General features: G+C 41.6%; 1 protein-coding gene across 1 annotated transcript; it reads left to right on the plus strand.

Annotated features, from left to right (window-relative positions):
- The first annotated feature begins 26 nt into the window (after positions 1-26).
- On the plus strand, positions 27-14,897 carry FAN1 (FANCD2 and FANCI associated nuclease 1). The gene is made up of 14 exons (XM_072148018.1): positions 27-139; positions 1,871-3,051; positions 4,211-4,351; positions 6,503-6,704; positions 6,797-7,030; positions 7,803-7,934; positions 8,030-8,138; positions 9,202-9,321; positions 9,687-9,851; positions 11,141-11,306; positions 11,604-11,707; positions 11,840-12,034; positions 13,339-13,467; positions 14,693-14,897. Exons 2-14 carry the CDS (start codon positions 1,911-1,913, stop codon positions 14,828-14,830), a joined length of 2,976 nt encoding a protein of 991 aa, XP_072004119.1. The 5' UTR covers positions 27-139; positions 1,871-1,910; the 3' UTR covers positions 14,831-14,897.
- The last annotated feature ends 2,297 nt before the right edge of the window (positions 14,898-17,194 follow it).

Below are 17,194 nucleotides of genomic sequence, written 5' to 3' on the forward strand. Positions count from 1 at the left end.
ATGCACTTTTTAGATACCGATATCTTATCATTTTTGGTGTAATTGTTTTTAAAAAAAAAAATCATAACATTTTGTTCGTTTACATAAAGCTTTGTTTGAACCCTGGAGCTAAGATGGCGGCGGCCATGCAGTGTGACAGGTAAGATAGATGCCAGGTATTATACATTATACATGCCAGTGTACAGCATGGTGTGGTCATGGCAGACGATGTCTTACTGGAGGGGCTCTGCGAGGTTCTTGTATTAAGTGACAGAACATGGAGACACTTGTATTAAATATTTGTTACACCTGGATTTCTGATTTCGATAAAATATCAGGGCGCCATACTCGCTCGTTTATTGACTAGAAAATAGCACCCCTTGTAGGGAAGGACCTTAATTTGCAACATATTGATTTTATTGAGCATAGTGTAAAGCTTTAGCTTCTAAAAACCTATCCAAAAAAATGCCACATGTGACAGCACCCTCAACATTAAGTTAACATTGTGTTTACATAATGTGAATGTTAACATGTGAACTAACACGGTGTTTTGTAAATACAAATGTTAACAGCAATGTCATTAGGCAAATCTCATCACTTCAACTGTTTCAAAACACATTGTAAAAATGTGTACAGATGTCAAACTCATTTACACCATGGCCCACTGTGGGGCCAAATGTTTATTACTGTATACATTTATCTATGGTTAAGCAAACTGTTTAGTAGTTGCATTTATACGGTATTACTAATGCAATCAGCCTTTGGAGAGAAACAAGAAAACTGAACATATTTTTAAATAACCTGAGCTAGATGCGTTAACATTACGTTTATGTAAAACACAACCTATGTGTTTCAGAAGAGAAAAATAAACCAAGCAGAATCCAGTCCAAACAGATGGAGAATCGCCACTGTATTTCTGGCCTCCAATAATGCCAGCATGCGTTTCAGAAGAGAGCAGAAGTCTCCTGGTCATAAGACGCAGACCCAGAGTGCACGTTCACACGCTGCGTGTGTCGCGGTTTTTGACGCATTGTAAAGGATTTATTCTTCATTACGTGCTGAGGTTACATTGCTTTTCCACTGCATCTGCTAAAACGCAATGTACCCTCAGCATGTGATCGAGGCTGAAGCCTTAGGAATGCCTCAAAAACGCATCAAAAAACGTGACGCAATGCATCGTGTGAAAGCGCCCAGACTCAAAAATACATTCCAGCAAGCAGTGGGTCTCCGGGAGTAATAGGCAGAGTATAAATTCCTGTAATTTGTTTTTTTGAGCGTCAGATGTTTAATTTGACAACTTATCATCTACACACTGGAAAGCATCTATCGAGATACCAGGATGTCATGTTATCTCATAACTGGTAAAGGTTCTAGTTCTCCTCTTTTTTTCGGTCCACTCCTGATTTGGACATCAAAAAATGCATCTGAAAAACTGTGCGTGCAAACAAAGTCTCAGGGTGCAGTCACAAGTTAACGCTTTGACTCTGTTTAGAAACTGAATCATAGCGCACCGGGGCGGGACTCGGCCTGATCGCGTACATGATCGGTAACCAGCACCCGGTGTCTTGCATTTAGACAATACATGACACTGGGTTCTGGTTGCCATGGCACGACCCCTAGCGCTTTAAATCCATATGTCTGACAGCACCCTCAGGGTGTGTTAACGTGCAGTTTTTTTGGATACTTTTTGAAACGCATCGTAGAAATGCACACTTCAGGCACATATATTTTTTAGACTTGTTTCAAAATGCAGAAACAACCCGTATACTTTTATACTAACCCTTTGCTATGTTTTGGCTCTAACACAATCTGGTTATGTTGTGCTAGATATTTTCTGCGCTGCCAAATCCATATTAAGATCTAATGATTTTTCCATGTTTTTTTACTTAAGATGAAAATACTGGTCTAGTATATGACCATATCTTCTATTCATGATGCCACAAAATAAGACTCCTGAGAAGAAAAGGTCCCGTCTCTCCTTGTCTAAAAATCGAAAAAGTCTGCCTGTCTCTGCATCTCCATCCAAATCTCCAGCGTCTCCATCTATTGTTGCTCTCTTCAAGAATGCACCTCCACCAAAGCTTTCCTGTCCACTCTGTGGGGAGCTAGTGCCAAGGTTTAGCTTAAACAAGCACATGGATGAGACCTGCCCCAAAGCAAAGGAAGATACTGATGATGTTATATTTGTTGGTGAGAAAGAATTAAAGACAGCCTCCTCCACTTGTATAAGCCCTCAGTTACCTCCAAAACTCAAGACCTCAGTTACTAAAAAAAACCTAAAAACCATTCCAAGTATTCAAGTCTATGCAAATAATGAACAAGCCAGTTCCTACTTTGGTACAAACACCTCTATGAGGGAAACCCCGAAAGATGTTGAGGTGGCAACTGTACCCCTGGGAAGTCTTTCATCCAAACTCTCCAGAAGGTATCGGACTCGTAGCGCCAAGCAAGATGACAGCGCAAATTCTAATGCCCGTAGAAAATCTGACCCACAAATTCAAGGAGATACATGTGGCGCTGTCCCAGTGACCTCACCTTCCAAGTCTGATTGCAGCAAGAATACACATGAAATTAATAGTGAGCAGAAATACAACCAAGCACTTGAATTTCCACCTTCTGGGGCCAAAGTCAAGTCTTCTGAGCTGTTAGATAGTGTAACAGATGAGAAAACTGACCCTTTAAAACGTAAGCATAGCATTGAGCTCCTTGGCTTAAGCCATTCTAAAAAGATAAAAGTCAGTGAGTCTTTGGAAACCAAATCTGACCCTTTTGGCAAGAACCAGGAGTCTGAAGATCATGCTGGTGCATCCTCTATGGAGTACAACAATAATGTTCTTCCTATGGAAGATACTAATGTCCTTGATGACTTTCTTAAACCTTTCAATGAAACGGAGAAGAACATCGAAGCAGGAGATAATGAGGTAAAGGAACCCGTGTCTGACCCCAGGGTTCAGCCCTACTACTTGAGGAACTTTCTAATGGTGCTTCACACCGTGATGGAGAATCAGGAGGACATGAGTCTGTTCAATGAAGAAGACACTCTGGCTTTGACAACTTTTTGTCAGCTGTCAGGTACTCTCTATTTTTCTTCATACAGGGCGTACAGCATTTAACTGCAAGTGGCTGTCTAGATTTAGAAAAATATGGTAATTTACGTTTACACCTGACAATGATTTAAAGGGAACCTGTCACTAGAGGGGTATTTTTCACTGGTGACAGGTTCCAATAGACACTGTACAATAGAAAGCAATGACGTTTTTATCAAATCTCTGGGTTCATTTGCTAGAGAAATATGCAATATTAAACCTTACCTGGCTCCCTGCCAGAACCCACAGCCAAGTCCTGAGGGTTGTGCATTTCAAATACTAACATATCACTGACATGCGCACTGAGCAGCAAGGTGACTCGTCGTGCCATGCTGCTCACTGTGCATGCGTTGCTTCCCTGTGCATTATTTCTAGGCAGTGAGGCGTTACGCAACTCACTATAGAGTTTGCGTACCTCCATCAACCTCACTGTCTAGCAAAAATGTGCAGAGAAGAGATGCATACGCAGCAAGGTGACGGTGAATCGCCCTGCTGCTTCACTGTGCATGTCCGAGATACAAGTCTCACTGCTTGTGCGGTGAGCCGGTGTCATTAGGAGGATGGGAGGACAGGGATGATGTGGGAGGGGGTTTAGCTGCATGTTTACAAGAGGGTTGCACAGGGCATAAATTAGGCAAATGATCAGGCTGATATTACTATTTGATATGCGCAACCCTCAGGACAGCTGGTGCTGGCAGGGAAAGAGGTAAAGTTTAATATAGCATATTTCAATAACAAATGAACCCAGAAATTTCATAAAAACATCATTGCTATTTACTGTATAGTATAGTGAAAAATACCCCTCTGGTGACAGGTCCGCTTTAAAGAGGACCTGTCACCCATAAAAAAGGACTAGGATCTGATTACTAAAGTAAGCAGCTCCTAGCACTATCTCAGATCCAGCAGTGTTACACTGCTAGCTTTATTGGAACTGCTGCAAAGTATAATAGGAAGGCTCAAAGTGGTCTGGCGTATTCATGAGGGGGGTGGGACTAGGAGGCGGTGACTGTAGCATGAAGCCTGGCAGTTCTGGAGTGCTGCTTTTCTGCTGGTTTTGGTTGGCGAGTATAATTCACTGGTGCCAGAAGTGTGTTTGGTCTGTGACATGGCTCTCATTGCTTTATTTTCCCTTCTGAATGATGAAGCCGGAGGACAAAGGCTCTACGTTCGGCTCTTCCAGCGCAAGTTAAATTGGATAAAAGTGACCAAGATAGAATACACTGAAATTGGCTCAGATTTGATTCCCTTCATCGAAGAACTGAGACAGCAAGGATTCCTACAGACGGGTATCTTTCGTATTTATAACCTTGCTTACATTTACATTTTCTGTGTAAGAAAACCTGTTATTATTTATCTTTTTTTTTTTGTTGCTTCCTTTAACCCCTTCGGGACGTAGCCAGTTTAAATCTTAAACGGGTTTGCCCATGAAAAGAAATTCTCAAATTTCAATCACCTAGTGATGTTAACTTAGTAAAGATAATTTTTATACTTTTTACTTTAATTTACGTGGGACAAAATAGGTAAAGATTTTTGGTGGGTTTTGAAAAAAATCTTCATGGCGTTCATTGTGAGTGTATAATAATTATTTTATTTTATTATATGGGTCATTACGGACACAATGATATTACATATGTGGAGTTTGTATGGTGACTTGCACTTTTTTATTGGATATGTATGTGTAATGTGTATCAGGGCTTTGGGGGCTTTTTGAATATGTTATTAGTTTATTTTTATTTAAACCCTTCTTTTTTTTTTTTTTTTTTTTTTTTTTACTTTTTTACCTATCCCATTATGGAACAGGCAATTGTTTGATCGCTTGTTCATTATATTACCCTGCAATACTGATGTAGATTACCGCTGACAACCTGTGACTCCTGATGACAGCTCAGCTCCAGTGCAGAGTGGAACCTGGAGCGGCTCCCTGTACGGTTGCTGAGGGCTAACCACAGGAGCCTGTGACGTACAAGTACAACCGGATCGTGAAGCGGTAAAAGGGCTGTTACTGTTTCAGCAAGTAAATATTATTGTTTGTGTAATTAAAAGTTTTGCAATTTTTTCCATATACCTTCTGTATCAATTCCACACGGTTTTCAAGATCTCTGCTTGCTGTCCTGCTATAGAAAGCTTCTATGTTTACTTCCGGTGGATAGAAATGTGTCCATGGTCATGTGATGTCACACAGGTGTGCGGTGCGTTGTGTTATAGCGACACATTGTTTTAAAGCGGCTTGTGCACCTGTGTAGCATCACATGACCATGGACAGATTTTTGTCTACTAGAATTAAACATAGTGGGGGTCATTTACTAAGGGCCCGAATCGCGTTTTCCCGACGTGTTACCCGAATATTTCCGATTTGCGCCGATTGTACCTGAATTGCCCCGGGATTGTGTCGCACGCGATCGGATTGTGGCGCATCGGCGCCGGCATGCGCGCGACGGAAATCGGGGGGCGTGGCCGAACGAAAACCCGACGTATTCGGAAAAACCGCCGCATTTAAAAACCGAAAAAGTGTCGCTTGGGGACCGCTTACCTTCACCTGGTCCGAGGTGGTGCATTCCGGCGCGTGGAGATGATTTTCAGCGCAGCAGCGCCACCTGGTGGACGGCGGAGGAACTGCCTTCATGAATCCCAGCCGGACCCGAATCCAGAGCAGAGAACGCGCCGCTGGATCGCGAATGGGCCGGGTAAGTAAATTTGCCCCAGTGTTTTCTAGATCTCTGCTTGCTGTGATTCTATAGAAACCTTCTATGTTTACTTCTGGTAGACAGAAATCTGTCCATGGTCACACAGGTGCACGTGCTTCTATAACACAACGCGCCGCACACCTGTGTGGCATCACATGACCATGGACAGATTTCTATCTACTGAAATGATACAGAAAGTATACTGGAAAATGTAATAATTTGTCATTACACAAACAATATTTATTGTTTATTATTTCAGGCGCTGGAAGAAGGCAAACAGTAACAGTTTTTTTTAGAGAGAAAATATAAAGTAAAGCATCATATTTATCTGCTTATATTTTATACTAGTTTAATACTTGCAATAGTATTTATACCCCTTGGATTTGTGTATATAATTTTATCCAGACTTGACGGAAGATTTTCAAAATGTCCTACTGGCCTCAAAGTAGCATTGAATGAAAATGCCAGCTTGTCCCACAAAAGGTGACACCCAAACTATTTTTTTTTGTATTGGATTGAACAGGTATAGAAATAATAAAACTATAACTTTATTGGTTATATAGGTGTAGGTGTCTTTTTTGTCCATTCCACCATATTTGGAATTTTTTTTAGGTTCCCAGTACATTGCACAGAATGTTAAATGGTGTCCCTAGAAAGTATGGTTTCTACTACAGATAACACATTTACAGCTCTAGAAGGGCACACTCCATTTCCTTAACATTTAGAACTTTTTTGTTTTACTTTTTTCTGTAGACATGGACTTAGAAGAGCTTTCTGAGGCTCTGGATCTTCTATCTGCTCCAGAACTAAAGAACTTGGCTAAGGCTTTTCACCTGCCAAATCCCAGTGCCCAAAAGCTGCAGCTTGTCGAAGATTTCCTTAAACTTTCCAGACAGCGTTCAATCTTCAGCCTGAGCAAGAATCAGTCCAGCATCGGTGCTGCTATTCTCAAAAAGTACATACTTGTTGTAAAACAAATCTTTCCGTTTTCCTATAGTTTTTTTTTACCATTTATCTGTGCTTTGTAATGATTTTTCATAATTACAGGGCAAAAGATGCAGCAGGGAGAGCCATCCGAGTGTGTAAAGGTCCCAGGGCTGTATTCTCTCGAGTCCTGCTCTTGTTCTCTTTGACTGCATCCATGGAGGTAGAAGAAGCTGCCAGTGGGGGCCAGACGTTATTGTCCACTGTTCTTATGGTTAATATGGGGCGAATGAAATTCCCTCATTACACTGTTGAAAGGAGTACTAGGATATTCCAAGACAGAGAAGATCTTATAAGGTAGGAACGGGATGAATGGCTGGTAAAAGCGTGAAAATTCAGCTGAAAGCATTCAAGCAATAATTCATGTAATTTTAGCCCCCAAACCAAAAATAAATATGCTAATATCTATGCCCCCAACTGTACTTCAACATGCAAACGATTAGACGATTCTATCTCCACTCATAGATGTCACAAGATTCCACACTGGGATCTTGCAGGCTTCTTCTAGGTGTACATTGCACATGCACAATGAACAGAGGAAGCTAATGAACTACAGCTCCATTGTGCAGGTGCGACATCTTGTGAGCCAGACTAGTGACATTCCAGGTGGAGGAAGAATCGTTACAGGCAGTGGACATGCTGAAGTATGGCAGGTATTGTACAGAAGGTTCTGGAGCCCAAAGGGGTTTTAGTGACACACCCCAAAGCACTTTGTGCTTATTAGCATATCTATTAACATGGGAATAAAGTATTGGAAGATTGAATTGAAAATTACTATTGATTTGGGATTTTAAGACGTAGAAGACCTTTATCTTGTCTTAGGGGGGTAAAATTACTTAATTGATTTCCTTCAAGGCCCCTAATGACCTTCTGCATATAGTAATGTAAGGGACCAACACAAATGTATACAGATGTGGAAAACTGCAAGACACATGCAGTGGTGTTCCTATGAGTTGAAAACCACTGCTCAAGACTGAATAAGGACTTCATACTTCATCTCATGAATGCTTACAGTACTTAGCAGCCTTTTTTGATCTTCTTATGCACTTCTTGTTCTGCCTTTTCTTAGATATGAATCTGCAATGCACAAGCTGGTGGATATTGTTGTTACTATGACCAATGGGAACTGGAAGGAAGCACATGTAATGTTTCAGAGTGCCCAAGATGACTGGGATCAGCTAAAGAATGAGCAAGTTCTCAGGTATGGTCAAGGTCCCTGACAGTGGCTGAAAATGAGGGACTGTTTAGACTCAAGGGAATTCGTGCTTCATGTACTTATCTTTGTACATCCTGTAGGTACCATACAGAGCTGCCGTTGTACCTGCGCTGCTTTACTGTTGGCTGGGTTTACACAAGGATCCTATCACGAGGGGTAGAAATCCTTCAGAGACTGCATCATTATGAGGTACAGGTTTCTACATTGTCTGATCCAGGTCCATCGTGCTTGTGGATGGACTAGTAATTTATTCTTGATCCTGTATATTTTTTCTGCAAAAGGTGGGGGAAGTATTTTGCCAAATTCTGAAAATAAATTTCTGATGTCAATCTCTGTGCCACAGTTTAATCCTCCTTTTACCTCCTCCTCTTCCCCACGTTTGCAGATTTTGTGTTTTATCCTTTTCCAACATACAAGCAGTAAAAAAAATAAATAAAAATCTTTATTTAGATAGTGCCATCATATTCTACAGCACTTTACAGATCATGGGGGCCATATACAATTTAAATAAGACATTAAAGGAAACCTACTAAAGAAAAACCTACTAAAGTAAACCAATTAAGGTAGATCCGTTGGTAGGTGCGTCTAACGTATGTAAGGAAAGCCCTTTTTCCACTCTATGTTATATAATCTTTTATTGGGGTAATATACAAATTTTCTAAAGCGGCTACTGGGGTGTGGAGTACCCGGAGCTGAGGCCACACGGCACAGCTACTCCACACCTCTTTGATCCTGCTACCCAGATATCTTCATAGCGCAGCTACAAGGAGCTGCATGCACTTGCCCACGAAGCTGAAGTTCTGCGTGGTGTCGGCTCAGCAAAGGGCTATCCTTACATACGTTAGATGCACCTACCAACGGATCTACCTTAATAGGTAGATCCGTGGTGGAAGGTTTCCTTTAACGAGTAATAACATTGTTGGAAGAAACAATAGGAATGAGGGTCCTGCTCGCAAGAGTTTACATTCTGCAAAAACTTACGGTTATAAATACTTGATAGGTGTGTATGCCAGCTCTGGGACCCGCATTTATTTCAGAAAAGTCTTTTAATCTCTGTCTCGCTCAATTCGCACATTGCTGGTGAACAGGTGGTTGCTGCCTGGAATACCAGGCCATGTTTTTCATATATTGTACCACACTTTTAAACAATGTGTATAGGTAATGTAAAGGCTTGTGTTAAATCATCTGTAACTCAGATTTGCTATGGAGGATGTAACATATTATCCCTCTAAAATGTGCGTTTGTATTGCAGGAAGCTGTTCAGTTACTACAAACACTATTGTCCCAACATGTTTACTGCCCAGACAGTAGAGGGCGCTGGTGGGATCGACTTGTTCTGAATTTACATCAACATTTAAAGCGAACACAGAAAGTAAATATATTTGTGGTATAAATAAGTTGTGCCCCCCTAGGGGGAATGCAGTGTTCTCCTGTCTAAATATTAGAGACTTGTTTAAAACTTAGAAATCTGTTACAATCCAGACCATTCAGGATAATCTTATAATGTATTAAGTCCTTCTCTCTGATTTACTTCTGAATGGTGGGTGTTAAATTTCCTGTTCATACCTGTTTCTTGCATATGGTTTATTAATTCTTACTGTTTCTGGAAGTTTCCATATTTTAAGGGAAAAAATGATAGCTCAGTTATCACAGAATCTTACCAATGTACATATTTGTGTATACTTATTTTTGTATTCATGGGTTATTCCTGTTCTCATTTGCATGTTTTGTTTTCAGGCCATCACCTGTATTTTGGAGGGCTTGTCAGATCCCTTTGTACGGACAGGTCATCAGCTATCCCTGTATCAACGAGCTATCAGGATGAGGGACTCCCCAAGCTGCAAGAAGTTTCGGAATATGTTCACTGAACTTCCTGAGATCCTTGTGGAAGATGTACCACATGTGAGTACAATATGGAATATGTACCAGGATAGTAAAACATGGGCAAAATGTAGGTGTGACCTCTGTGCAGCAGTAATGGGTAAGTCTTTAAGATCATCTATAGCAAATATATGAAGCATCTTATTTATCAACTGAGACATTTTTAAGCTGCTGCCTTCATCTAAGGCTCTGTTCACACTTCTATTTCTCATACCAGTCTGATGGAGTGGTCAAAACATAGGACCCCTCTTGAAGTTTGCTTGTCACATCTTCTTTTAAAATAAACATTGTTTGTTCCATTCACTTTAATTTTTAAGAGTCCTTGTGTTATCTCTCCTCTCCTAAACCTTCCCCTCCCCTTCATGCAGACATGAGCTGACAGAGATTTGCTTGCAGCATGGGGGTCACCTCACATGTGCATGAAGGAGGGGAGAGCTAAGAGAGCAGTGATGACACAGGGATTCTCAGCCTTGTGCAGACACCACCATGACTCTTTGCTGGCAGCGAGCCAGTCATACTTCTATATATATATTTAAAACTGAAAGCAACTAAGACATTTTATTATTAAAGAAGATTGGTAATTAGTATAACAAAGCCAACGAGAACCTGTCATTAGGTCAAGATGTGAAATCCTGATGATGGGTTCCATTAAAAGACATGAATCGTCAGAAATCGTAAACATATGAGGAAATCTATCATATGCCCCTCCGGTACTGCTAGATACAGGCTTAGGCCTGAGGATGTATCCATTGAGTGGCTGTTAGCTGGCGTAGTTTTGTGCAAAAACCATGAGAACGTTCAAATTGAGCTTTCGCATTGTTTACGTAGTGTAAAGGTGTGGGGTATGATTGCCCTGAACCAGGCTACTCTGCTACGGCTGCGCCCCCCTTGGCGTGCTGATCACATAAATGGGATAGAAATCGCAATGCCTGGCATTTCATAAGGCGCTGTGATTATTTCAGTTTTCTGGCGTAGAAGCACTGATAAATGTCTCCCATGGCCTTGTTGTACAAGTGTTAGAGCAGGAATTTTAATCCTGATGCCTTACAGGGTTTATCAGGGTTATGGACAGTTTTAAAGGATATCAATCACTTAAAAAAACAAAAAAGGCTAGCAATACTAACCGGGGCTGTCCGTCGCTAGTCTTGACACGCCGGGATCAAGTTGAAGAGGAGTGGAGGTGAGTATTTCTAGCCTATTTTAGTGGCTGATTTCCTCTAAAGCATGACTTTGTTTGTCAGTTAGTCTCAGGGCATAGTCTGATGTCTGCAGTCTTCAGAATGAAGGTTAATTTCTTTACTAATGGGCAGGTTACCATCAAAGGCAAGATGTATCCTCAGACCGGTATGGGAAAATCTGTGTTCCTGATGGAGAATTTGGCAGAGGAGGAGGGCGAGGAACTCACTCTTTCCACTGTCATGTGTTCAGTGGAGGAGCTGGCACTGGCACATTATAGAGAGCTGGGCTATGACCAAGGTATGTTTATAGTCATAGAGGCTTAGCTATGTTGTATGTCATATTACTCTGGAAGTAAAGGCCAGGTGCTTAAATAGTTTCATTGATGCAATAGCAAGTCAAGTGTGCGGGTTCTCTCCTAATTTTTTAAACCAATGTTCCCCCCACTCCCCCTCATTTTGTCACATTGCTTCTGAAGCAACTAATTTTAGTCTGGAATATTGCTCTAGTATTGTTCCTTTGGGTTATTACATGCTCATATAAAAATTATTTTCCTTATATATTACAATTAGGAAATATCATTTGCCCCATTTACAGGGATTCATGGAGAAGGATCGACATTCAGCACTTTGTATGGCTTATTCATGTGGGATATAATCTTCATGGAGGGTATTCCTGACGTCTTCAGAAATTCCTATCAGGTACAAGAGACTATTATCTCTGCCGCACATTAGCTATACTTTCTACAGATAGAGGAGGGTATTCTGTGCCACATTATCCCTGCAGCAATTGCTTTTCCTTATTGTAAAGTCTGGTCTATGTCGTCTTGCTAGGCTTTTCCCTTGGATCTGCATACAGATAGTTTTTACGAGAATAGAAGGGACGCCATAGAAAACCGTCTCCAGCTGCTTCAGGACTCTCCTCCAGAGATTCTGCAAGACATGATGGCGGATGTATGGAATGAACATCTCGGAGAATCAGTCGCACTGGTTTCATGGGAACGTTTCTCCTCTCTACAACAGGCCCAGGTATTGCGGTCTCTAATTTTAACAATATTGTCACATCTGGCTCATTGTATCTGCTCAACCTTACATAAACAATGCATTGACAATTACATTATCACTACTGGTCCCATGATAAATGCTAATGGACAGAGAGCTGCCGATGGAAAAGGAGGAGGCACTTGGTAGTACAGTGTCCTCCATTGTGCTGGATACTCACAGGGTGGGGCCACTTCTCATGGAAAGGCAACAATGAGCTTCTCCAAAACCACCTAAAATGTAGTCAGACTTTTGATTTCCTTGAGCTTCACCCTTTGCATTACACAAGATTCTGCAGCACTGCACAGAGCTTGCCACAGCAGATCCCAAAGCTTAGCCACTATTCTGCTACATTGCAGTGGAATTAAGCGTGAAGTTTGGAATAGCCATATGAATTGCAGTGCTGCTCAAATGAGGTTTAGTTAAAGCCGCTTAATGCACTGGGGCTACTATCTATGCGCCACATTGTGGCATAGTTTCATGTAAGCCACACAGCAGCATAGTGACAGTGACTATCACTCTTTCCATTCAACCCTGCGGTCCTGTTAGAATACAAGTGCAGCATCTAAGGGTTCATGTCCTCCACATATTTGCATGGGTTTTCTTCTTACACCCCATAAACGTAATTGGTTATGAGACTATAAAACTAGCCCTCTGATCCGAGCAATGGAAAGTCAAAAGGGAATACAAATGTTAGATATAATACATAATAGAATGTTTTTGGATGTTTAATTAACTGCATGCACAAGATTGTGGCTTATGTTGATCCATCATGTCTTTTAGCCCAAGTTACTTTTTAGCCATATTTATTGTTGGGGTTTTCACAAAATATTTTTCTATTGATCAACTATACTGATGCATATTGGCAGGTGGTCGCCGCTTCCACTGCTCCATGTTGTGCTGCCTCAGCTTTAGGCCTGTGTTTCTATTTACTCCCATCACACTTGCATCGTGTTCTTGCCTTAATGCCTGGCCCAAGCGCTCAGAGACCAGAATTGAACTGTTCTGGTTCTGAGTTCGGCTGGATCTTCTGGAAAGCAAACCATGCGAGTGTGATGTGAGTAAATCACATCATAGCGCTCATTGGTTTTAGGCCATGACATCCCTTCTATACTAGGTCTGTTTGCAGCTCAGTTCCATTAAAGTGAAATGGGCAGAGCTCTGATCTGTATGGCAGGCTGTAAAGAGGCCACTCATCTAAGTGCTGCAGACTAGGTGAAGCATCCCCTACATAACCAATGTAGGGTCAGTGGGTCTTGGGTTTCTTATGTGACTTGTTGCTCTCCTCAAAGGGTCTGGTGTCTTGTCTTGGTGGACCAGTATTGAGTGAAATATGCAGGAAAATGTCCAAAGACATTCGTCATTGTAGAGGAGGCCTCCCTGACCTAGTGGTGTGGAATGTACAGAAGAAAACGGTGAAGGTGAGTGGATCTTTGTGGCACGGTGTAAGAATTCCACCCGGTGGACAGTACCTGGGTGTCCTTGTGCCTCAGTGGCAGATTAGTAAGTATGATAAAGTTGTCTCCCCCTGTCCATTAGGTCTGCTTTAAAATGTCCCTCCTACACCTTTGCACACAAAATTATGTATATTATAATATATAATACTATACGTACATATATTAACTGTTGTGCACTAGTAGTGCTGCACATTTTGGAACATCCTAAGAGAAGTACAATTTCCAATTATATTTAATTAGAGCATTTGGAATTTCAGGTCTTTAGTTTCCTGCGCACTAACTAGTCTTACCACCAGGTGGCCCCCTCTTCACTAGGACCACAAAGAGTAAATTTATGATCCCTACAAGCTCCATAAATATTGCAGCGGAGCAGACAAGCGGCAGCATTGGGATACCTAGATTATAATTCACATGAATAACACATTTTCTTTGATATTTTGATTAAAACTACTATTAAATGCTTTGGAGTAAATCTATACAATATTCCAATCACAAGTGCAATCATTGGCGCAAATTGCTGCCCTTGTGGATATTATATTGGCATAACAGCTATAAACCTTCACTCAGCTTTTCCCATTACATTGTAAGGCTGTGTGTACATGCTGCATCTGAATTGCAATTCTAAACCCTGGGGAGGAGCTTGTCCCTCTCACATATGTGTTTACACCTAAACACTTGTAAATGGGAACAAGCATCACGTATTTAGCATGTAAACAATACAAAACATGTGGTGCTTGTTCCTGATCACAACTGTTTTGGTGTAAACATATATGTGAGCGGGATACTCTTCTCCTTGCTACTTTTGAATTGCAAATTCCGATGTCCTTTGCACACCCCTGAGGGCACAGCGCTCTCTATCTGCCAGAAGTGTATGGGACTTCATAGGAAAGTCTTTTGTGCTGTGACCCACTGGTCAGACAGTTTTACTAAAACCCATGTAACTAATTTATGCGTGACCCTATTAGGTAAAGTTTTGTGATAATGGACAACCCCTTTAAGTTGATTGTCCATTTTCTGTAAGGAGTCTTAGTAGAGAATGCATGACCTTTGAGAATTCTAGGAAAGGAATTGCGCCATATTGGGGCACAAGGAATTTAGGACCTAAGCACGTTTGTTTTCCTTCACCTTTTGACAGGAACCGTAGAATTTGGATACAACATTTCTCTAATTGTTTCTTCTTGACTTGCAGCTGGTGGAGGTAAAGGGACCCAATGACCGTCTGTCTCATAAGCAAATGGTTTGGTTGCACGAACTGCAGAAGATGGGAGCAGATGTAGAAGTATGTCATGTTGTTGCCATAGGAGCAAAGAGTAACCGGCTGAATTGACCTAATGTATAGGTTCTCTGTGTATATTGGCTGCCACTTTTCTTGGAGAAATAAATTTCAACAATCTTTGTAGATTATGTCATTGGGGGAAGATAACAAAACAGCGGAGGCAGACACTAAGCAAAGTTATGTGCTGTTACATAGCCTGTACACGCTTCGGCATGATCACCGCTTGGCAGATTTCATTACTCAAGCTTTTTTGGTTTAGTCCCCCTCACACAAAAACTTGATTCCGGCAAAAGTAAAAATAGGTTCCATTGTAATAGAAGGGTTAAAACCAGACAGCATTAGGTCTTTATAAGACCAGAGGCTGTCATGGTAACAGATTGCAGCCCCCTGATGACTTTACAGGGGGCAGCGATGGAATCCAAGATGGCTGTGCCCACGCATCACTGGGATTTGCTGGATGAATTTACAGGGTTAACACCTGGGATCAGTGCCGGCACCGACCGCAGGTGTTTGCTTCAATATGCAGCATACACCCACTTTGTATGGAGAGGGCTCAGCCCGTGATGCGTTACATGTCCGTAAGATGTTAATGTTTACTTCACCTCTCAAAAAAAACCTGAATAAATCAATAGTACTGTGTAACATTAGGAATAACCATATTCCTGGGCCCTGTGTGACTTTACCATCTCTGAGTGTTAACATCCAGCAGTCCTTAAAGAACTGATGGTGACTTAGCTTCTCCAATGCCCTCTCTCCCCACTCACATAGTATATCCACATCCTCTAATAACCCAGTACAGGCAGTCCCCTAACTTACAGACCTCTGCCCACTGTGAAGCCCTGGATGCTTTACTTCAGTCCCAGGCTGTAATGAAGCTTTATACAGTTCCAACTTCCATACAAATTCAACTTAAGAACAAACCTAAAGACCTTGTACGTATCCTGGGGACTGCCTGTATAAGCTTCCGTCCTCATTATTTCAGGAACGATAAGAAGCACTTTCTTCTAATAAATTATAGAACAAAATATGTCTTACCTGTAATATTGATAATGGTAAATGACAATTTGCACACAGGTGGTTACTACTGTATATACTCGAGTATAAGCCTTGGGTGGGAAATTAAATGCTCTCTAATAAAATGTCCACAGCAGCCCCTCCAATTAATAAAACTTCCAACAGAGAATCCTCATTAAAAAAAATAGTGAATACGATCCCTCTAGTACTGACCCACAGCGTCCTCCTCTCCCCGCAGCACCCCTTAAGTTTCCCGGCCGGCTCCTCTTCTTTCTTCTCTGTGCTGTAATAACTGGCAGAGACGCGTCCATACACTTTGGCCGGCCGGCGCACACTATGACGTTATCAGCGGCAACACCGCCGCATCATAGTGTGTGCGGGCCGCAGAGCACATGATCGCGCCACTGCCGGCTTGTACAGCAGAGAGAAGAAAGAAAAGGAGCTGCAGTGAGCATTGGGGGCGCCAGAAAATTGTGCTGAAAAACTCAGCTTATACTCGGGTATATACAGTATTGACCTGGCTTTTTAGGTTTTGGCCAATACTGCGGTTGTTTCCTTCTCCATCTGTGACTTTTCTGAAGTCAAGATTGGCCTGAGAGAGATTATACAGTGTCACACTTTAGTATATTTATGTGGTCTATGAGTGGATTGATCATACAGAGAAATACTTAAATAATGGAATGATTTGGACATGTTCTGAGTTTGAAAACCAAAATCTGTAATAGATCCCAGACACTGATGCAGAATACTGAAGGAGTGACATTTGCCTCACAGAACTTCCACCTGCTTTGCTTTTTTTGGCATTATAAAGCGGTTGTCAGGGCAGATGTTATATTCAGGGGAAAGTTCTAGGAATGTGAAGGCTGCAGGCCACATTGGTCCTCCCTTTTATAAAATATGACCCCTGGCTACATGAGTGTATGACAATTGTGTAATCTGGGGCTAATTTTAAAAGGTAAAAGCCAAAATCTGTGACAATGAAAAGAGGGATGTGATTTAGTATTATTTGATGGCTTTGCTGCCATTTAGCGTTTGTAGATGGGCAGCATCTGTCAGCGACATGTCTGGTCTTGAAGCTCTCCCTAGGGGTGGAAAAAAGGATCAAAGTCATGCAGCGCACTGACAGAAGGTGAAAACATCTGATGGCAAAGAGCCAGGTTAAAGGGAAAACAAACAACTTTGTAAGTTTTCAGGTTGTAGTTTTTGAAGCCAAAACCAATGGACTTTTAAGTAAGCTGTCGTCCTGTATACTACGTAGACCATTATTCTCACACTTGGTTCTGGCTTCATAAACTACCCAGCACCCCTAGACATTAGATATGGAGTTAGAAGCCTTCAAAAATAGCAAAAATGTAGCGTTCGTTGTGACCCAATTTTCCAGGCTCTATGCGGCATCAGTTA

The sequence above is a fragment of the Engystomops pustulosus genome, chromosome 4, assembly GCF_040894005.1.
Source record: "Engystomops pustulosus chromosome 4, aEngPut4.maternal, whole genome shotgun sequence".
Taxonomy (NCBI): Eukaryota; Metazoa; Chordata; class Amphibia; order Anura; family Leptodactylidae; genus Engystomops; species Engystomops pustulosus.